Raw genomic sequence first — 22,795 nt, 5'->3', positions numbered from 1 at the left:
GGATATGTGCAGTGCCTTCAGATGATGCAGATGAAGGGTATGCTTCTGGATGTGCTGGGAAATGCCCCCCCCCCCGCTCCCCCGCTTGCTGCCTTTGAAGGTGGAAACACGCATGAATGCAGCTTTATTTGAGCTTTTCTGTCCCTGCCCTCATTCCCGTGTCCCTCACCACATGCTCAAGCTATCGCAAATGATCTCCATGCTGCATTCAGAAGTAATTAGGGGTGTGGAAAATGGTGAAACTGGAGGGTTTTCTTTTTTCTTTTCTGTTTGAAAATGAGTACAAATAATGCATTTGGGGGTGGGGGGGAAGGGGAGGGACGACAGATTTAGTCTCTGGGAACTCTCAAAAAAGTATTTTGATGTGCAAGTCATTTGGGGAGAATTTGCCAAAGACGGTGACATGTTCCAGAATTAAAATACTCTCCCAAATCACTTCCCAAGTTGCCCGACCTCCACCAAATCAATGACTGAATTCTGCTTTTCACTCAATGTGCTGCTCCCTGGGTTCACAGTGAAGTGGGAAGAAATCTGATAGAGTCCACTTAAAGGCATAAACCTGCTCCAAAACACAGGAAAGGAGACATTTCTGCAAATAACTGACAGCACACTCCTGTCAGTATTGCTTTTATCTCTTTGCTTTAAAAAGGCAGCATCTGTAGAAGGGGGAGGGAAAGAAGAGAAAGAAATGTTGACTACTGAACTAGAGAAAAAGAGCAAGTATTTAGTTGAAGGCAAATAAATAAATAAATAAATAAATAAATAAATAAATAAATAAATAAATAAAAATCTCCTTGCAGTGACTATGATAATAATGATGTGACAAACTGTCAACCTGTAGCTCGGTAGCCGATGAACACGTCGGCTGGTTGTGAAGCGAAGTGTGCACCTAACAAGGTAAAGGCACTACAAGGAGAGGAGCGATAGGAAAGACAGGAGTGAAATGTAACTTGTGACGGGTGCCTGAACACTGAGACTTGGGAAAGCTTGTGCTAATCTCCATACATGCTGGAGGTAGAACTGTAATGGACTGAAAATCTTCTCAGCATGTCTTTACAGAGTAATTTTCCATTTTGGTGTTATCAATAAAATATACCTCTTTTCTACAACAGGAGAAAACACAGTGTGTGCAGGGAATGGAGCTGGGTTCCCATGTGCTTCAGGGTGTTATTTTGGGGCAGATCCCTGGGAGATGGGACACATCCTTGTGAGCAGCCCTGCTGCTCCATCTGAATGATTTGGGTAAAAATCATTGAAGCAGAAAAATGCAAACAGCCCACCAAGCATAAATATAATATCTGCAGTGCAGGTGCAGTGGATTTGCTTACTGAGCTCTGTATGGGATTTGTTTTTATTATTTTTCTTACTATTTTATATTTTTTATCATTACCTGGAGAACACAAATTTCTCTCCTTTGGAGGCAAATTAGTTAACAATGTTTCTGAGGGATTTTAACCTTGAGAGATCTCTGAGGCCCATGTTGCTTTTCCTCCAGCTTGGAAAACCATAAGGTGGTAACGAACAGGGCTTTTGGGTGGTGAAGGAAATACTCCAGAGCAGTAGGCAGCTCATGTCCACAGGACCACATGAATCTGAAAAAACCCTGTTTCTTTGAGCTGGTTTTGCTGGCACTGGTCATGAAAGTAGTACTTGAGCCGGCCAGTGAGAGACACTGGGAGCCATAGAATCTGTCTGGAGAAGCTCCTCACCACGAAAAGTAAATCAGATCGGTCTGCTTCCTCTTCATGGGTCACTTGAGGCTTCAAAAAGGCAGCAGCTATAAATATGCCATCTGACCGATTGGAATTGATTTACTATGGCACAAGCTGTTACTCCATTTCCGAGAAAAAGGCCCCCAAAAAATGAGAGCTGCAGTTTCAGAGCTGGCTGTAGTTTGCTTTAAGGAAAAATTCTGTAGTTTAATCTTATGATCCTAGAAATGATGTTAGCAGTTTGGGTTTTGTGAAAGCAATGAAACATTAAGATGGCAGATGGTGTGCGGGCTCAGCAGAGATAAAGGTTGCGTGACTGTGCTAGGAATAAAACATAAATGGCATGGTACATTATGTCTGGTGTTTTTTTTTTGTTTGGGGGTATTTTTTTATTATATTTTTTTTATACTATAAACCTTTCAGGCACATCTGCATCATCTTTTATAATGCAATAAGAAAAATGGAGCTTCTTATATTGCTGACACTTTTTCTGAGGCTGGATGACTGTCAAACTAATTTAAATTAAAAAACAACTTAAAAACATGTTATTCAATCCATCAGGCACTCTGAAGTCTGGGATCCCAAGGGCCAATGTCCTGAACTTGACAGCAATGTCTATAAACGGTGTAATTCTCCCTAATTAAAATGAGTTAATATTACTAACCCTTACAAGTTGTTTGGAAGAATAAAAAAGAAAATGCACTGTAAGCATTCAGTGTTAGTAATTGTTTAGACAGAAGCCATGTTTCTTTGCTTGTTATATGCATCAAAAATTCTTTCAGATCTTGAGGTTTATGCATAAACTTTCTTAATACCTAACCCCCCCCCCCAAATACGTTTCAATGGTTTAAAAAATAAAAAAAAAATTAAAAAAAAAAAAGGGGGGGGGGGGAAAAAGCACAGCAATGCAGAGGAACAGGAAGATGTATTATTAATTTGTTTTTTTGTTCAAGAAAAGCTACAGCACACACTGTTTACACTGTTTATTTACTGCAGGTTTTTTGTACTGTCACTGCATTTGCAAGGGACACTCCTGAGCAGCAATCATTGCCTGAGGAGAGCAAAGGTTTCTACGCTGGGATTAAGGTAACGCCAGTGGCCCCGATTTCCTGACTTCTCCAGCGTCTCCTTGGGGAATATTTATATATTACCTGACACGGTCTGACAAACAAGGCACAGACACATAGGCCTTGATCATCATAACCAGCACTGCTTTTATGCTCACTTTGTGAAAATGTCTTAATAAATTATATGGCTTTCAGTCTGTTTGCAAAATGCCCTAAAGCACCCATCAGCAGAGTGTGCAGGTGTTGACACTAATGCAGCATAAAGAATGTGCGAAACTACATCTGCCAGTAAATACGCCCCAAAGTACTCTGGTGGTTATGTATAAATGGCAGCCACACCTACAAAGATGCAGAATTTTTTTCTAACTAAACCAGAACAAAATGAAAACTGGTATGAATTTTTATCCATCTCCTCCTTCTGGTCAGGCCCTACAAAAATCAAGTTGCTGAGGGTAAATCACACTGAGTGCAAAGCCTGGGTCTAATCCTACCCAAGGATGTGACTGTCATCTGGGATAATTTGAGATCTTCTAAGCATCTAAGTTTCACGCCTACAAGAATGGGCTTTGAAAAACCTGGATGCCTGTTCTGTGTGACATTGGAAAAACTGTTACTTTTTTTTTTTTTTTGGCAATGTCCAAATTTCCCAGAGAATGGAAATTCCTATTTCTGACTGCCCCTGGGTGCTGTTTCTGCTCTTGCCCCAGCAGAACAGCCATGCAGAGACCGCCCAGCCCCAGATCCTCTCCCCCATGCACTGAAGCTGCAATATATTATGTATAGAGAAATCTTTCTTCCTGCCATAGCAGGGAAGAGGAATCGGGTGAAAATTGCACTAGCTTTGCACCTGGGGCAGAGTACAAATATAGAGTCCATGATCATGAGGTAATGCCATACTTTAGGTTATAAATACTACTGGTATTTCTCTCAGTGCATTGGAATGGGAACCAGGGATATTAAAAATGAACAAATTCTATGGTGGTATACTATTTTCCGGCTTAATAATAACCTAATTTTAGATGAGGAGATGAGAATTAATTAGACACTATCTATGACAACTGCAAACATTTTTTTTTAATTATGAAGAGCATTAAAATATTTTAACAAAAAATTACCTTTGGAAATTTGCAGATTATTTCTATGAAATTATTATTATAAAGATTATTATTATTTTAAAAGCAGTTATATCGATTCATAATCAATTAAAAACACTCAAAATGTCAGAAATATCAGTATTGCCTTATTAATCTATCAAAATGATGTAAAATGTATTATTTTATTTCCAGTTTTTACCAGAATCGTTACAAATTGCAGAAGATGGCAAGGAACACGTTTTGACCATTCTGAGCACTGTGCCCATTACCTGTTCTGGGCACGATGATTCCTGTAAAATCACGTTACAGCTAAGTACTGAGGATTTGGGTGAGTTTTACATATTGGCATCAAATCAATGTGATTACTTTTTCCTGCACTTTCATTACAATGAATTCTAGGTGAAATTATAAGCCTCAAATTACTAAAGAGGGCAGAGCCTATAAGCTCAACAAACTAAGCCATATATTTCTTTGCAAAATAAAAGATATGATGATATCACTCAGGTATTTGACACCAAAAAACATCTGGCTAGTCTTAACCTGAACAATAGTCCATGAAGATTTATGGGTGAAATACCTGTGAGCAGATGTTTTTTTAAAATTCCAGGAGCATAATATTCTATTTAAAGTTTGTTTGTTTGTTTGTTTGCTTGCTTGTTTGTTTGTTTGTTTGTTTTTCTTTTTTTTTTTTTGTAGCAGAAATGGCCTTAGCTAGAATAATTTTATCAATTATCAATAAGAAACTCACCTGCATATTAATTATTCAGTAAATGTTTCTCTTTTCTGCCTTACAGTTATTGTCTGTCTTAATAAAGAAGAAAAAAAAAATTCTTATGATTATGTATTATTCTCTTTCTAAAGTTATTTTTTTAACTTGGAAACACTGACAATGTCACTTAGAAAATCCTCTTGCTCTTTTAAACAGTGTATACTTTCCTAGGTTAATCTGGTGGAATATCATGCTTAACCAAGGGCCCTATATGGAGTTTTACTTACCATTTGCACCAAATAAAATATCCAACCATTTTTCTAACAAGGGGTTTATTTTTCTTCCATGGGTGATTCAGTGAGAAAAATGTTTACAGATAGGATTAATGCACAAAAAGAGAGATCAAATAAAAATAATATTAAAAAAAAAAAAAAAAAACAGCTGCCAAAGCCCAGATAGTTCCTGATATTTTTCCTTTTCTGAATTCATCTCCTTTCTCTCTCCATCCTCAGCCAGCACAGACAGAAGAAAAAAAAAAAATGTCATTCAAATGATATCATAACACAATGATCTTAAACTGAACGGCACCTTATGGTTCCAGCAGCTGTGTTGGCTCTCGTACATGGAGTACTTTGCATTTCTTCATGGCTCAGTGCTGTTCCCTTCTACATATTGCTCTTGGCTTACAGTCTCTGCTAGTCCATCAGGCAAACATTTGCTGAGCTCATGGGAACAGATTTTCTTAGATATTGAGGTAGCTAAGAATGCAGGCTCGTGTGTGGTGGAATATCCCTGAAACCTCCAAGCAACCTCCAAACCTACAGCCGACAGGGATCAAATGAGAATTAGTCACATAAACTACCAAGGTAATTTTTGAGTTAGATAGATTGGAATGAGGTTGACCTGTTGCCATGGTCTTCTCCAGTCCCACAACATGCATTTTACTGGAAGAAAAAGATGAGGCAAGATCTGCAGAAGTAGATTTATTTTCAATTTGTCAATGGGCATGATGTGTTGGTGGCAAGATTTGCCAGGATGGAGTCAAAATTTGACCAATTAACTAATCTTTGAAGTAGTTTGCTGTTACGGAGGCAGTTTTAATCAACAGTTTTAATCAACACATTTCTGTAGCTTAAACTAATAACCAACTCTAACCTTTGATTACTCCACCCTGAGGCTGTTTCCTTAGATGGCAGTTGAACTAGTATTGATCAACTGAGATATCTATATGTACTTAAGGTTGAGTACCTACTGCTGGGTGTTTGTACAACCATAGGTTTGTTTTCAGCCTTTATTGTCAGTAGGGTCCATTTTTTTATCTGAAGGAATGCTGAGGGCTTCTGAAAAACATAGTGCCAGTCACAGTGCTATAAATTGAAAATGAAAGCTATTTTAGCTGAGATTCGTTTATACCAAGCAAATTAACCGACAAGCTCCTTGTCTGACTGAGTCCATCTGACAACGCTGTTGTGTTAATTATGTAGGGAATAAGTGATAAGAAAGCTAATTACAAGCACAGAAATATCTCTCTAAGTTCAGACAATATCATAATGAATGCCAAGACACAGCAAAGCCACTGGAGTTCAGCTTCTGTTAAGTTTATCATTGCTATTTTGACAAGATGATTTTCTTTGATTTTAAACTTTTGTTCTGGGTTGTGAGCAGAGCTCATGGGACTGTAATAGCAATAACTATTCTTCATGGAAGCCTCCAATTTAATTGAATCAAAAACCTTGAAAATAAACCAGGACTTTTCTATAAGATGTAAGGCATCCTTTAAGGATTTGGAATGACTGATGATGTACTAATAACAGTTGTAGGTTTTTCAGTTCCATTCTTATAGAACTCTACAGGGTTAATTTCAATTACATTTTATGAGTCTTTTCCATAAGGAATAAAATGTTGATTATGTGATTGCATTAGAAATACCATTGTAAAATACCTGAATGTCATCTACTATAAATTATTAAGCAATTCTACAAATGGGAAAAATTATATGGAAATCACTTATTTTCATATCTGATTAATTCTATTGCCGTCATTTCTATAACACTGTTCTTATCTGCTGATAATATTGGTCTGGGAGAGAAAGCTAAACACTTAGCACAAATGCCAGGAGTCCTGAAATCAGCAGCAGGATTCTGATGGCCTGGTAGGGCCATGATTTCATTCTTTACCTAACAAAGGACTCACGAAGGGTTAGTCTGCTCCTGAGGAGCAGATAGACACTATCTGATATGCAGACCAGCTGTATCAGAACCAAATGCTATTATTATTCACTGTTCATAAATAAAAAATGATAGTAAATGTCAATGTAAGAGAAATCAAGCAGATTGGTTTGTCTTTTACCTGGGATTTAAGCATGGAGGGTTAATCCTCAAGGGAAATGGACACTACTAGCCCTACTAGAAAAGGTTCCTTTTGGAAATATATGATGTGCAAAGCTTCATGAATAACTTGGGTTGCCATTGCCATACTGATTTTATTCACCATCCTTAACTTCCCGACCCATCACAGATACCTACATAGCCAGTATCATCATTAACTTGTTACTTTTCCACAATCTTTTAGTGAATTTATCTCACAACCCCATTATTTTACAGATTAGAAAGTAAAGCACAGCATCACAGTATAACCAAAAGTAAGTAACAGAGAAAGCTCTCCAAATCTGCTGCATTTATCTTCCTATGATGGATCCAAAGTTCACTAAAAACTGACTGGAGAACATTCCCTTTCCAGATCAAAAATTCTCTATGCTTTAAATTAAATAACTCCCAGCAGATACCTTGTTATAATAAAGCTAGTGAAAGATAAATGTTTTCCAGAAACACAGTTTCATCTCTTTCTTTGTCACAAAAACAACTCATCTTCATTTCCTGGGCACGGACCCATAAAGATAAGACTGTCATTCCAGAAATATTAGCACCCATGGACAGAAAAGCACTGATGAGTTTCAGTAAGTTGTCTACTGTAGGGGAAAAAAAATATGTGCTAAAGGATGGCAGACTGAGTCAGTTGCAACCATCTTCACGCAAAACCTCTCTGAATTCAACAGGTGTGTGTCCTGGAATGTAAAGTATTTGTGTTGGATGGGATTGATAACTGTTTGGATATTTCTTGTTAGACTCAGTGTTCCTGTTCATTTTAGACAGGCAATTACCAGGGCTGCCAGACATCGCCCTTTCAGCATGCCAGGTGGACCTGGTGCCAATGCCCTGCTCAGAGGGCAGCTGTGCAGCAGCCACGCTGACGGTGACAGCCGTGACAGACTTTGCTCAGGATGGGAACCGCATCAGCCGCATCAGAGCTGAGCCAGTCGGATGGAGAGATTCACTTTGGAGGGCTCACACACCAAAGGATGTGAAGGTTAGGTCCTAAAATGGAAAATGTGACAATTTTAAATGGGAGGTATAGCATCAGAGAAAATGAGGCAATGATAAACCTTAATCTTATAAAAACCTGTGGACCACTGTTCGCACAGTAACCTAAAACAGCCTCTCTGAAAACTAAGAGTGAAGCTTTTTGCTTTAACAGATTTAGGTTTCATTCTCAATTAGTCCATTGGTAAGGCCAACAGATGGATTATACGTGTAACCAGCCAGCGGTTTGGAGAAAAGCAGAGGAAAGGCTGTACCTTGCTAATGAAAAAGGAGGGTTCAGCATCACCGTGTTCAATATGTGACTGTTCCAGGAATCTCTAGGATGCCTCTGACAACACAGATGCTTTGTCTCTTCATTTATCGTAGTACAGAGCATCCAAAGTAAAGATAATGGGAATCAATCAGGGAGGCTAGCCACACTGTCCCTGCAGGAAGCCTGGCCCAGGCAGCATGGTGAGCAGGAGCTGGCCTGCTGGCTGTGGAGCTGGTTCAGAGCTTCAGCTGGGAGGTCTGAAAGCCAAAATCCCACCACCTGGGGGAATAAGCAAGAAGACAGATTTGACTCAGCTAAAACTCTCAGAGCAGTTGGAACATCTAAGCTGGAGCATTTAAAGTAACTGAAAACAAGCTCCCAGCTAAATCTGTAAGTTCACTGTCCTGATTCTGGTGGATTTACTCATGGTAGGATAAGATTAAATTGGACCAAAAGAATTTTTGCCTTCAAATGTAAAATGTCTAGCATGTGTTTATTTCCTTCCTTCTCCAACACAGGCTTCCCTTATACTTTTTAAGATTCTTAAATCAGAAATTGCAGATAATTCAATGTAGTACACACACATATTCATATTTTTTTCTTGGAAACTATGAATGCTTCCATTAAAATATGAAAATGTATCAAATGTGAAATGGAATTAATCAATTTTAATAATAAATTCAATCTATCTCAGTTAAAACTTGATCTATGAAAACATAATAGACATTACCTTCTATTCCCCCCATTTCCCCATTGCTGCTTTGCAGTTAATTAGAGGCATTAATGTAAAACTGCTCCTGCAACATATCAAGGAGAAATCCATACATTAAAATCCGCATAGTCTATAGTCCTTCAGACTTGCTCAAATATTTTTGATTTATCTGAAAATTGAACAGAAATGGTGGGCAGAACATTCTGACAAAGTCAGACACCTGAAAAAATTGATTTCTTCAGTACACTAGGGCTGCCTATAACTGAGACTTGCATCCTTTGCCAGCACCATGCAAGAAAACAGCAGAGCAGAAAAGGTTGTGGCCATGGAGAAAATGGGAAAATTCAGAGATACTTCTTTACATCACTCTGGTAAACACAAATGATACGATTGACCTCAGATCAAAAAGCTGTTCAAAGAGGTGTTAAGTTCTTCATTCCTCCAGACAATCACTTTAATAGTCTGGGATGCCAGACACCTGTGGGTGTCTAAGCAATGTCTCTGTGTGATGGTTGAGGGACATTTTGAAATACAGATGATGTATTGCCTCGGGTGAGGAATTTTATCAAGTACTGTGGTTTTATCTTCACCCTCTTATTCATTTATTTAATTTCTCCACTGTTCCTAAAAGCTAAATTCTGCTTTGTCGCTGAAATAATATACAAGAATATAGTGGTCATTCTTCTTCCCTGCTGTGCAGATGGTGGCAGAACTAACTGAATTGCACCTTTGGATTTCTCATGGGCAAAAAGCACGCAAGGAATTAACAGCCCTGGCCAAGAAATCAGCCCTGCAGGCTGGATATGGAAAAATCATAATACTTCGTCATGCCCACCAGTGTGACTGGGAGCCCTTTGTATTGCAAATCACTGCACACCCCAGTCTTGCATTTCTGAGGGTTGGATAGCAGAGTACACAGCCATGACAAGGAGCCATCTTGAGAGGCAGAGGAAGTACAGGCCCAGTAGGGCCTGAGATTCAGGTCTTGCAACTCCCAAGGGGATTTCATGACTTCTGGCTTTCACAGGTATATCTGCTCCTTGCAGGTCACCAGAGTCTTAGACCTTGTCTCTGACCTGGTTTATTTCCAAGTAACAAGAGCCAAAGCTGATGATCCTTGTTGCTCTAGTAAATCCTTTCCTCTTTCATTCATGTGCCAAAAGCAGACAGCTCCACCAGCTTAATTTGTGTCCTTGTCACCAGTACCCAATTGATAATGTTCACATAAAATTTACAAATCAGACATTCACATGCTGTATCAGGAAATTTAAGGTCAAGCTAGGGGACAGACAGTGACTACTGCTAAAATATGCTAATGCTACTTAATTACAGCATACCTTATACAATCCTTTAGGCATTAAAATTAGTACAATTTAATGAGCACTCTACTCTCTTGATAATTTCAGTGAATGATCTACTTCTTAGCAAAGAAGTTTAATACAAAAGGTTTGCTTTTTACCAGCTACACAGTGCATTACATCTGGTAGAATAGAAGCACTTTGAACTCCCATATTGCATGGGATTAAACTCAGTTGTTTGAAAGCAAAGCCTATTTTGTACCCATCCACAATTATGTTTTAGAAGTCAGATTTTAGTTTGTACTTGACACATGAATCCTGCCCCTAATGTTTTGTGAGGAGCGGTAATGAAGAAAAACTGCTGTGTAGACTGTATTCATTACGCATTTCATTTTAACTAGGTCACAGTTCGAGACCTCCCAACAGGGAACTGCTACTCTTTCACTGATCCACACATTATCACATTTGATGGATGGTGAGTATTCTACTTTGAAATAATTTGGCTCGATTACTGCAGTTTTCAGTTTCTGGATATAGCATGCATTTGGCTTTACATTAGAATACCAAAAAAGCATTGTACTAGTTTGCTTATAATGATTAATGTAGTGCCTGAGTAACATACATGTTTTCCTTCCAGCTGTTTATATTCATTTTAACAAAAGGATGGGAAAAGGATTCATTTTGAACCTGCAACGGTTTTGAGAGGTTTTGAGAGGTTTTTATTTTTACAAGCTCAAGGTCAGACTCCAAAATTCTCTTCAAACAAAACCAACATTAATGACTTTGAGAGGGTTTCTATGTCATGTGGCGTGGTGTTAGAGACACCCCAGTTCCACCCAGGTGAGCCATCTTGTCCCTGTAGAAGCACATCTTGTGCAAATAGCCCATGTTGTTCCTGACAGTTTAGTAATACCTGACACAAATTCATTCAGCCCAAATATGCTCTTGCATTCTCCTATCTACTTCCAGGTCTAGTTTACTCATGGCTATATCTCTGCATGGAGCTGACAGTCATAATCACAACCAAAACATGATAAAAATGGTTCTGCTGTCTCAGGCAAAAGAAGTCCAGAAATTATGACTGGCAAATTTCAGGGAAAGTATGCAAAAATATTGCAAAACTGAAGTTGTTCATCCTCCTATAATGTACAGATGTGCTCCTACATAATTGCTTAAAAACTTAGTGATCCAAACGTGGTATCTTTATGTTTGGAAACCTGCACTCTACCCTAACTATGAAATACAACAGACAGTTTTTAAAGTTTACATCTGGTATGTTTGAAGTAAAGTGACTAATATTTCAGATCACATTCCAGTTTTGTCATTCCACCGTTAACCTCCTAATGGCACAGATAATGACTTTATGAGCATATCGTCCACAGGGGCTCGGCAGGCGTGATATTCTAATTTCGATATCCTAATGTCCCAATTTCAATCCAGCATGCTCTGGAGGCAGAAGCATATATTTGTCAGAACATGAACTCTGAAATGACGTCAAAACTGCAGAAATCTCTCGATGAAATGAGTGAGAAAGGCAGTGGCTCTGTTAAAGGCTACACATCTGCCTCATATAAAGATGTTGCATAAACTGGGTAGTCTGAGCTAGGAGATTAGCTCTGCACACCTGGGACTTTCTAGTTTCCCTCCTCCTTTTGCTGTATGCCATCTCCAATGTGTTCAAGCACTTATTTCGTGCAAGTTTGGCTTCTCAGTATAAAGAAAATGGGGAAGAAAAAGTGGTACACAGACATTTATGTGCCTCGTGGTATTCACCATTATTTCGACTCTGTGTATTACATGAGATCAGAATATTATTTAAAAACTCTTTGTATATTTATGTTTTAAAATATTCTGTTCTGATTTAGGGCCAAGGCTGGACAGGGACCTGACAGCTTGTTGTATTTAGGAAGTCATAAATTACTGAAAATGGCTTTTTGGAATGGGGGAATACTATCAGCCATGTAGAACAATTTTACATAGCTTCCATGGGCAAAAGGTCTAAAATAAAACAGAGAAATTTTATTTCAGTAACTCATTTTGGAGCTCTGTTATTTACAGCACATGGAAATACTTCTAATTCTAAGCAATTTACAATTCCATTTAAACACAAGCAGTTTGGAAATGCCTGTCCTTCTGTGGCACCATGCCTCTGAGTCACACAACTCTGAAACAGAAAAGTCCCAGGAATACCTGGCCCCTTGATAACCTCACGTTTTTTCGCTGTGGGCATTCATTACTGCTCTGTCCAGTATAGCTTTAAATGAGCCAAGTGATGGGGCTTTTGCCATCTCAATAACCAGGTTATTTCACTAAGATATATCATTTGATATTCAGCCAAGTTTCTTACCCATCATTTCACAGTCCCATTACTCCTACTTATATTCCCATTTATTATTGTAAATAATTTCTCTTTCAATTATTGTAATGATTATGCTACACTATTAGATGTCAGTTAAGCAACTTCTCTGTCTGCCTATCCAAAAAAACTTTAACATATTATCAAATGATTTTAAAGCTCTGTATATAAGGAGTGGGGAATGCAGTTCCTGTGTTTCTATTGATACAAACCTACAGCCTATAGATAAAGGTAGACACAGATGTAGACACGGAGTTATGCAATAGAAGCATTTCCCTGTTTCATGAAAGGGTATGTGGTGGGAAACTGTATTTGAAATGTGGGGTGCATTTGGTACTGTGAATATGGAATAATTGCACAAACTGTGGACACAAGAAACCATACGAGAGTTCTGCAATTAAAAAAAAAAAAAAAAATGTTTCAGACCAATCTGCAGATTGTCAACCGTTGAAAAAAGGAAGATAAAATAAAATAATAATAAAAAATAAAAAGAGAGAGAGAGAGAGAGAGAGAAACTTCTCCTAGGGACTAGGAAGCAATAGGTAAATAGGATGAATGGATGCTTTTCAGCATCAGGAGCTATATCACCTCTAAGTGATTGGTAGACATAGGTCAGGTAAGAACAGTACACAGGGGAGAGAGGAAACATTGAAAACACCCTTTTCTCATCTCTGCATGGCTACAAAGATGGCAGCAAACAAAGCTTAATAAAGAAACTACCAAAACTACCTCTGAGATCAACAGAAGAGCATCCATTAAGCAATATATCTCAAGGAAATCAATTTGTTCCACCACTTTATCTAGAATCCTGTAGGTCAGCTTACCAGGATACAGCAGACTCTAAGGTCAAAATGTTGTAGGCAGAGCTGCCGTGGACAGGTAGTAGTCAATTGTCCCTGTGGTGCATTTTCCATCCTCTCTCCATGGAGTCCTGGGGATGGCTGTATAAAGAACTGTCATAAGGAAAGCAAAAGAAAGTCTGAAGATGGGGAGCATTGCCAAGAGCAAAACAGTAGGAGTGTTTTCTATGCAAATAGGCATGCACGTAAACACACTCCTACCTTTCTTAGATTTGCTTACCTTTTTTCACTTTCCTACTAAAAATGGTGAAAAGAAGAAAAAATACACAATGGAGACAAACAAGCATGAAAGCAGACACAAAAATAGAAAACTTAAATGAAAAACAATGCTCATTAAAATTTAGTTTAACTTTTTAAGTTAAGTTTAGCTTAACTTAAAAAAAAATATAAATAGTTTATTTAGCAGCTTTAAAGTGGAAGAAAATGAAAAATGGTATGAAAAACAAAAGACCAGAAGATATTGATGTGCTTTTTGGCAGCAAAATTTTCCTATGGTCACTTCTAAATTGTAAGTTATTTTGTGAGATTTCACAATAATACTTCCTTTTGTAACTTCTATAGATATATATTATATATATATATATATTATAGATATATTTTCAATTTCAATGTGTTTTTATTAATTAATTAATTAATTTGTTTGTTTAATTTGACATAGTGAACTCCCATCTGAGGTAGCTCATTGTTCTTTATATAACTGAAATACCTAACACACTTCTAATGATAGCACTCCCCTTTGCTATGCCTCTGGCTAATGTTTCTGTAGAAATATTTATCTTGTAATCATTCTAGTCTTTTGACCAAAAGAAGTGACTGAAAATCAAAGAAGAATGTGTTGTATTTTACAGCGTAAGCACAATCAATTTATGTATATTGGTGCATCGATGTAAAACGGCATTAATTATACTAGCTAAAATCCAGAGAGAGCTCTTCCTTTTATAGCAAAGTAGCTTCTAAATTAAACAAATGTGAAAGCCTGGTAAAGCAAAAGTATACCCCTCATTATTAGTTATGGCACATTATAAATATAAAAGCTTTTCATGACATAAATTGTAGGTTCTTAAACATGAAGTATTAGCTTAAAACTAAATGTGGAGAATATCCTTTTAAGGTAAAATATAAAAAGGGAAATACTTCTTGATTGGTGAACTATATATATCATTCACGTTATTTTCCATTTTACTTTTTTTTTTTTTTTGAGCTTTCTCAAAAATTTACATCAATCCATCCATCAATATTATTGCAGGTGGAATGGCACTATTTTCTGCAGAGTGACAAAATCCCCAGCTTGCAAAACTTCATGCTTGTGGTTGGTTTTAATGGCATTCATCACGGCAGCCCACAACTAAGTCCTGGGCATGAGCAGCCCTCCCAGAGGGCTGTTCTTTCTTGATAGTCTGTAGAAATTTACACATCCCCAAGCATACACTGGCTGCTGAACATAACCCAGCAGCTTTACTCTTTGAGAATAACAGAGCTGCTCCTTAGTAATGAGTACTCTGAAACCAGAGGACATCCTTCAGCATCACCCACTTCTTCCTAGGGTCACAGCTAGTATAAAAGAGTTTTTACTCGTAAGGAAAGAGGGAGCTCAGAGGAACACAAGAAAAATAAATGATTTGGTGACAGAACTGTGATAGAAAAACTGTAGGAACAGTCACAATAATTAGTGAATAATAAAAATTAATAAAAAGGTAGCTTGGTGAATATTAAGCACAATGCATTAGTTATTTTAATGTTACTGGAAGCGAGGATTTTTCTGTTTCCTTCTGTCCCTCATTTATCGTGAACCAAGAGAAATGATTCCTATAGCATCTTATTGTCATATCAAAAGACTTATGAGCATTTTATAATTCTCACATTTAGAGCACAACTTGAGCTATGACTTCACGCTGGGACAAGAATTTGATGCAGTCCTTGAAAAACAACCCAAATACATACATGGGGAGAGTACATACTTTACATCCACTACACTCATAGCCATAGACAGGGAAGCAGAATGGGGTAATTTACAATGGAGAGCAATTCTGACACAGTTTGTAGTGTCTGTTCACAAATAATATGCAGAGCTCCCTCTTGCAAGAGCCCCAGTAACATTCCTTTGTGCTTTTAGTTTCACAAGGCTGCAACCTGTTTTCTCAAATGTTGTCCAAAGAATCATTATCACAATTACAGTTGTATAAACATCACAAAAATTTACCTGATTACATTCAATTACCCATTCGTGTAATTCAAAGGCAGCTGAAAGCTTCAATTTAGACACGTTACTGTTTGTTATGTGCCATGCAATCTATGTCATGACTTAATTGAAGGACGCTAAGTGACTTCCAAGAGAGCTGGATTCAGTCCACTGTCAACGCTTATTAAGCAGTGCTTATTAAACTCCCATTGCTGGAATGATATTTATATGTGTATGCTAATACAGTATTATTTACCAGACACACCTGATTAGTCTGGATACAGCCATTTTGAGGCATTATGTTCCATCAGCCTCTCTAAATACCTTTCCTTCTAGGCTCTTCCTGTTGAAAGGTCTGTTGAAGGGAACTGTGGAAGGTCACTCTCATTAAATTTCCTGGCTCCTCAGTCTTCTCTGTGTAGAGGTCCAAACAGAATTAGTTCTTGATGTTAAGAGACTAACTTTTTTTTTTCTGTTGTCCTTAGTTCTAATCAGTCTGAGCAGCAGCATCTGCACTGCACACTTAGGATTTATATACCTGATTAGAAAATAAGATGAGACAAAAGCATTCAAAATCATATCGTTTTATTGCCAACTTCACTAAGTTTTTTTAAGATGAAGTATAATGTCAGATGTGGTTTCTTGCAGAGAAAAGCAGTTGGAGTTTAAATTCTTGCTGTGTTTTAAGCTACATATTTTTCTATGGATTTTATTCTGGAGAGAAATAAAATGCAGATATATACATATTAAAATTTCTTTGTTCTTGAGCCAAAATGAAACAAATTATTTTCTCGCCTGTATAGAACACATTAACAGAATGCAAAAACATCGATGTTTTTATGACACTGCTTAAAAATAATCCTGTTACTTAGTTTAGTGGTTGATTTTATTTTTTTGTATGTTCCTTTTTGCATTTTCCTTTTTACTGTAGAAAACAATAATGCTTATTATTATAAGCTTATGGCTTAGTTTCCATTATGCTTAATTTCCTAAAAATCATGTTTAAAAATAAATGCAGTGCCTGTAAAGGAAGAAGAATCCACTGCTTTTAAAGATGTTAGCTGCTGGCTTGTATGCAGAAATCTCCAGCAACATATATAAAATATGCAGCTACTGCTTTCTTTAACTTTATACATCAGGAAATAAACTAGAGTATAAATAAATAAATAAATAAAATAAAATCTGCTCTGGTGTAAGGAGAAAGACCTGAACAAGTAGAGGAAAAGGATTTTGCAGGTCCCTAGTTTGGAAAACCTACTAGCACTTTCTGTGGTCATGAGGATTTGGATCTGGCCTTGGCCAAGGGAAACACATCCAAAATTATTTTGCCCGTGGCCTCACATGGAGCAAGGATTTTTTGTATGGAGAAGAATGGAAGTACTGAATTGTTCCACACACAGCAGTGCTCCGATTGACGATCCATTTAGAGCAGAAGGTATGCTTACTATGAAGTTGTTGGGGAGGAACCAACTTTGTTTTAATGGGTTTTCAGTAGAAGCCCAGTTTTTCACATGAAATATTTGCCCAGCCACAGTCAGACTTGTAAAAGTTGGTGATTAGTCACAGAAGAGGTTATCTGAGCACTGATTTTGCTTTGAAGAATATCATGCTGTAAAGCATCCAGTTAGAACCAAAACATATTTATTAAGGCCTGGAGGCAGGGACTTCTTCCCGTTTGCTTTTATCAAATGTTTATCCTTTTTATCCATGCCCGTTGCCATAGCAGCAGCTCGCAGACAGCGACCAGGTTTTCACATGAATTCTTTTGCACTCCCAGCTAATAATGGTGACAGCTACAGCCTGCTTATGGTGCTGGAGAAATGCTTCCCTGCACCTGGATCTTCCCCTTCTTCCAAGCCAGCCACGATGCCGGAGGGGCACAGACAGTCACTCTGGGTGGATGCATTGGGTCTCTAAATCCTGGTTTTGTTTGTCATCATTTAGGCGTTACGATAATTACAAAATCGGCACCTTCCTTTTGTGCCAGAGCACATCGCGGGCGTTCGAAGTGCACGTTCGGCAGTGGGACTGTGGAGGCCTCCGATCCGCCACGGCCTGCAACTGTGGGGTGGCTGCACGAGAGGGGGACGACGTCGTCATGCTGGACTCCTGCAATGGCCATTCTCAGGAAACTAGGCCACAGCTCGCCATCCGCAGCACTGGGGCATCGCCACAGGTCAAAATCCTAAAGGCCTACGGAGGGAGAAAAATCACAGTATGTGGATGTTTGAGTACTCTTGTTGCTGTTCTTAAAAATGCCAGTTTAATATTTCTGAATTATTAATAAAGTTGCTGCAAAAATATCTATCTGAAGGCATGAGAAGTGCCTGCAGCAAAATATACCAAAAAAATGAGATGCAGGGAAGAAGCGGGTTGAAGTTTTGGTTTAACCAACTGCAAGAGAAAACAAAACAAATATCTCTGGAAATTTCTTAGAGGCATATCCAAGTGCCAATATTGTTGCTTACTTATTGGTGAGCCACTCTCAGTTCACTTGTGCTGGGTACTACCTAACCACATCACATAAAGCAAATTTCTTTGCAGATCTTTCTGATATAAATATTCAAGGAAAGATCACAGGTAGCAGAATAATGTAGTTTTACAGTGTAAGAAAAATACAATGTTAGCCAGATACAGATAGCCCCCAGAAGCCATGGAAATGGGCTGCAAATGTGCAACATTTGCTGTAATTTAAAGTATTTGCCTAAAAAATTATATGGCCATTACAAATTTTGCATGGATATCATTTATCCACACTAATCCAGTGAAATCACTGGAAGAATAAGAGCAGGCTGCACCAGTGGGGTTGGTGAGAAGAAGAGGCACAAAATACATCCAAGAAGATAATTTTATCCTAAACTTTTGTCATCGAGATTTATTGCCAGGAGACATTTTGGGTGAAGATAGGTCCACAGCAGAGCCAGAACAATGCCAGGGAGTGCCTGTGTTTGGCTGTCCTTGTGATCTCACTTGGAAAAGATCTTGATGAGGTAGTAATTGAAAATTTGTTAATTATAGAATAGAGAAAAAGCAGGAAGCAAGCTGTCATTTCATTTTGCAACTGAATGCAATATAATTACTGTTTTATTACTAGCATAATTGTAGCAAGGAATCCCTATCCTCATTTACACCTTGTGTAAATTTCACTGATTTCCTTTGTGTTTAAAATAAAATAGGACACCTCCAGGCCATGAATAAGAATCCTTACCTGATCTGAATGGGAATCTGTAGGAATTGTAGGCAATGAATATGGTCCCTGATGGCACCACTGTGAGCAGTGCACCTCAATTTGCTCAGCATTTGTCCTTCATCAGCCTTGCACAGGATAGGAGCAGGTTCTCCTGCATCATGCAAGGCTGCTGCTTGGAATGAGGCTGTTACACCTTTCTGTAGCAGCTTTCAGCAGCCTGTTACTACCTATCGCTCTAAGCTTAGGTCTCAAAAAAATCTTCTTCACCGTCCCAATCAGCAATGTTACATCCATGTGATTTAGGAAAACATGGGCTGTTGGTAGGTCCTTTGTGGCAGATGGCTTGCCTTCCAGGAGCAGCAGGAAAGGAAGGGTTGCAGCCCTCTGAAAAGAAATCCACACCTGGAAATATCCATCCATGCAGTACAGAAGGCTGAAACAGCTCATTCAGTCCTGACAGCAAGGATTTTATAGACAGCCTTGTGGGAGATGCTCCTCCTGGTAGTAAAGCATTTAATTAGAAGGCACATGTTTATCTGAAGGAGGAAACCAAATGCTACCCAGCACTATGTCAACTGCAGTCCTCCTGATCTATTTATTAAACAACCACAATAAATAAATAAATAAAAGTAATCAAATCATCAAGTCATTGGAGTTTTCTCCTCATCCCCTTAAAAAAATAAGAAAAAATGTTACTTATAAATGAGACTTATAGCCAAGGTGGAGGTACAACCAAGACCTTCTGATGTACTCTGAGAGCTGGTTTTACCTGATGATTTTCATTATTCACCAAAGCTAATGCTTTGATTGCCCCAGTCAAAACACAGAGGGATTGTGTTGACTGTACAGTGTCCACAGCTCTTTTTGTCAGCAGAACTCTACTGCTTGTCTCAACTGAACCAGGAGGGCATGCACAGGCTTCCACAAAAAGTATTCTCCTTGTTGAAATGAGGACTGTGAAACTAAAATGGACAAGAGTGTTATTTATTGCAAAATGCAAAAGTTGGATTCCAAAACAGAAATACAAATTTAAGTTAAACACTTCTCACAAGCATGAATAGATTTGGTTTGGAAGAGATTATAAGGGACCTAAAAAACAATTGGAAAGAAAGCAATGGGCATTAGTAGGTTGAATCAATTATTCTCAGCCAGGGGTGACTTAAAAAAAGTAAGATAATTATTTTGAAATTACTGTAATGAGAAGTTTCCAACAAGTTTTGGATCAAACAAACTAGTAAGATTACTTATCAGGATAGAGTGCTCTCGCTCCCACTCTTGGCATGGATCAGTTTCACAATCATTTTCTTTTTACCTAGAAAAATAAAACAAACAAACAAAAATACATTTCAGTTGAACAGATTTATTCTTTTTTTTTTTTTTTTTTTTTTTTGGTTGGACCACCAATCTGAAAAATCCATTATCCACACAGCTAGTTCTTTGTCTTACCCTCAAGATTTTTTTTCTTTTAAAGGTCAGTGTAAGCCTACCAGAAGTTCTTTAATGAGAAAATTGCTTTATCCACTTTAAAACACAATCATTTTCTGGGTAATCCAGCCTTGGAAAATGAAACGATTTTTCAGAGGGAAGAAAGCTGTTTTTCAGACTTGGCAGTTTATCTAAAAGAAATGATTTCCCAGGCAAAGACACAAGGGTAGTCTTATTGTCATGGAAGTTGCTTCAAAAATTAGCTGGTAACTTACCAGTGGGAAAACTTCAATGAATGTAATTATTAATTTAAAAAGAAAGTACTCGTGCAGTTTTATATTTATGTAACATTGTCAGACAGTAGCACCGTAAAATTTGAAAGCAAGCTAAATAATAGCACATATAAATATTTATAGTGCATCTAAGTGATCTTAAATTACCACCGGCATTGCCAATGTCTTACCTTGATATCTTTGTTTATAAAAAGGGACATTTTTTATTGCATAAAAAGCCTGGTAATGGCTTCAATTCACTGTGTTTTTTTTTCTGCCTCTTCAGATCCTGTTCCCTTCAGGAGCATTTGTTCGAGCTGATGTGAGCGAGTGGGGAATGGGCTTGACAGTAAGGACGCCGAGCAGTGACTTCAACAGCACCAGAGGTTTGTGTGGCCTCTTTGATGGGATCAGTCACAACGACTTGAGCAATGTGCCTGAGGAAGACTTCGTAGAAGAGTGGAGGTACAAAGTGAGAGAGGATCCCAGACCGGGAGATGTTTCTCTAGCACTAAATCCAGGGATGTTGATACGTTAATTTCATTATGTACTCCCCTAATGACCTGGCAGAGAGACCTGCTTCATCAAGCAAAGGAAGCCTGGAGGCCCATTACCATTCGAACAGCATGGTGGCTTATTTTTCAGTCAGCACAATGCACATAAGCAGTTACTGAGGAGAAGTTTATATTCACAAGTGATGTCAACTTAACAGCTGTGTTAAGATCCCACTCAGCTGTTAAAAAAAGATGCAGTTCTCACCCGCACTGGAAAATGTAGATAACTGACAATAGGGATTAATTAAGGGTTTGGTATTTCCCTTGTTCTTTTATTCCTGAACACTAATTGCAATATGTGAGTATAGATTAAATGTTACATTTTGACAAAGTGTGGTAATATATGTACCATGCTAAAAGTTAATATCTACTCTGTTAATGATGATGGTGAGCTCAAAAAAAATTCCATGGTCTGGAACTAAAGCCAGGAGCCTGGCACTCTGACATGTCCCTGTCCCTGTCCCTGTCCCTGTCCCTGTCCCTGTCCCTGTCCCTGTCCCTGTCCCTGTCCCTGTCCCTGTCCCTGTCCCCAGCAGCAGCTCACATTTTAATTCTGTGTTCTCTAAACATACCTAAAAGGCATTCCCAAAAGTGAACTGGGCTGTTTTGACTGTGTAGGTTTGCTTGTGAATTATGTCTTACAGATAGGGAGAAAATAAGGTGAACACTGCTGTGCAGATTTCTCAAGATCAGCTCATGCCATGATATTTTCTTCTTTAATGTGTGAAGAGCAAGTGCATGAAAATTTAGCACAGCTGGATCAAACCCAAACCACAGTTAGATGGGTCAACACGCAGCTTAATTTATCACCTAATCTGTACATGGAAACTTAGTACACAATAAATGCAATACTTTTTAGACCTAGTGCATTTTAGAAAATAAATAAACACTTCTCCCATATTCTAGTTACATTCAACCAGCCTACATAATTGCTATCTAATGGCAATTTTGACCTGTAGCTACAAATTGTGCTATTTAGAAGTCAACAGCCTTCTCTAACATCTTAAAATTGTGAGGTTGAGTCAGAACTTGCTTCTGGGAAGGCAACTAGAGAAATAGTTTGGTACAACAACCAACTTCTGCCTACCCAAAGAGAGGCTAACAAGAACATTGGGAGCAGATGGTCAGACATGTTTGTTGAAAGATCAGAAGCCAAGGCAGAACATACAGGAATTCACTTATAAAACAGTAAAGAGTTTTCTAGTACTTGTCACATATGATGGAGCTACTTCAGGAAAGGAATGGAAAGTTCGTGCTGTGTGAGAAGAGCAAGATGGGTGACAAGTTCAACTTCACAGTACTCTCAAGGATGGAGTCTCAAGCACCCTTCAGAAGCCTGATTCAAAAACCAGCAATGCCAATGGAAAGACTAATGTTACCTCCAGAAGAGACTGGATCAGTCTCTGATCCACTAACGGAGAAATGGTGCAATAAAAAACACAACCTGGAGATTGATTTTACGTCCACAGCTATTAATTTCATTTTAAATAACACTTAAAGCATGCTATGCTTTCTGCAGCACCTGAAGCTAGTCTGAGTGCTCACCATCTGGCAGTTCAGCTCTGTCCCTGGCTCCGTCTACTCTCAAGCAGCTGAAAATCTGTTTAAAACAGCAGGTTTCCAATGTATCTTTTAAACAATAAAGCAACATCAGATCCTCCCAGTCCTTAAATAGCATCTGGACAAGGCAGACGTGAATTCCAAAACATGTATTTTAAGTAGCTAAAAGAAGTT

General features: G+C 38.2%; 1 protein-coding gene and 1 long non-coding RNA gene across 2 annotated transcripts in view; one reads left to right on the top strand and one right to left on the bottom strand.

Annotated features, from left to right (window-relative positions):
* LOC311438809 (von Willebrand factor D and EGF domain-containing protein-like) overlaps positions 1-22,795 on the top strand; it is a 177,182-nt gene that overhangs the window by 54,845 nt on the left and 99,542 nt on the right. The window contains exons 5-10 of the mRNA XM_084523694.1: positions 2,709-2,798; positions 4,066-4,201; positions 7,731-7,948; positions 10,627-10,700; positions 17,565-17,835; positions 20,794-20,972. Of these exons, the coding sequence (XP_084379820.1) occupies positions 2,709-2,798; positions 4,066-4,201; positions 7,731-7,948; positions 10,627-10,700; positions 17,565-17,835; positions 20,794-20,972 (968 nt within the window). The remainder of the gene's footprint in view (positions 1-2,708; positions 2,799-4,065; positions 4,202-7,730; positions 7,949-10,626; positions 10,701-17,564; positions 17,836-20,793; positions 20,973-22,795) is intronic.
* LOC311438810 lies at positions 7,839-17,387 on the bottom strand. Its single transcript, XR_014694326.1, has 4 exons — positions 15,642-17,387; positions 13,406-13,534; positions 8,217-8,494; positions 7,839-7,956 (listed from the first exon to the last, which is right to left on the bottom strand). It is a non-coding gene; the product is annotated as an uncharacterized lncRNA (long non-coding RNA).

Source organism: Aythya ferina, assembly GCF_964211825.1.
Source record: "Aythya ferina genome assembly, chromosome: 6".
NCBI lineage: Eukaryota > Metazoa > Chordata > Aves > Anseriformes > Anatidae > Aythya > Aythya ferina.
Note: the sequence above shows the minus strand (reverse complement) of the source record. Positions and strands in the feature narration are given on the sequence as shown.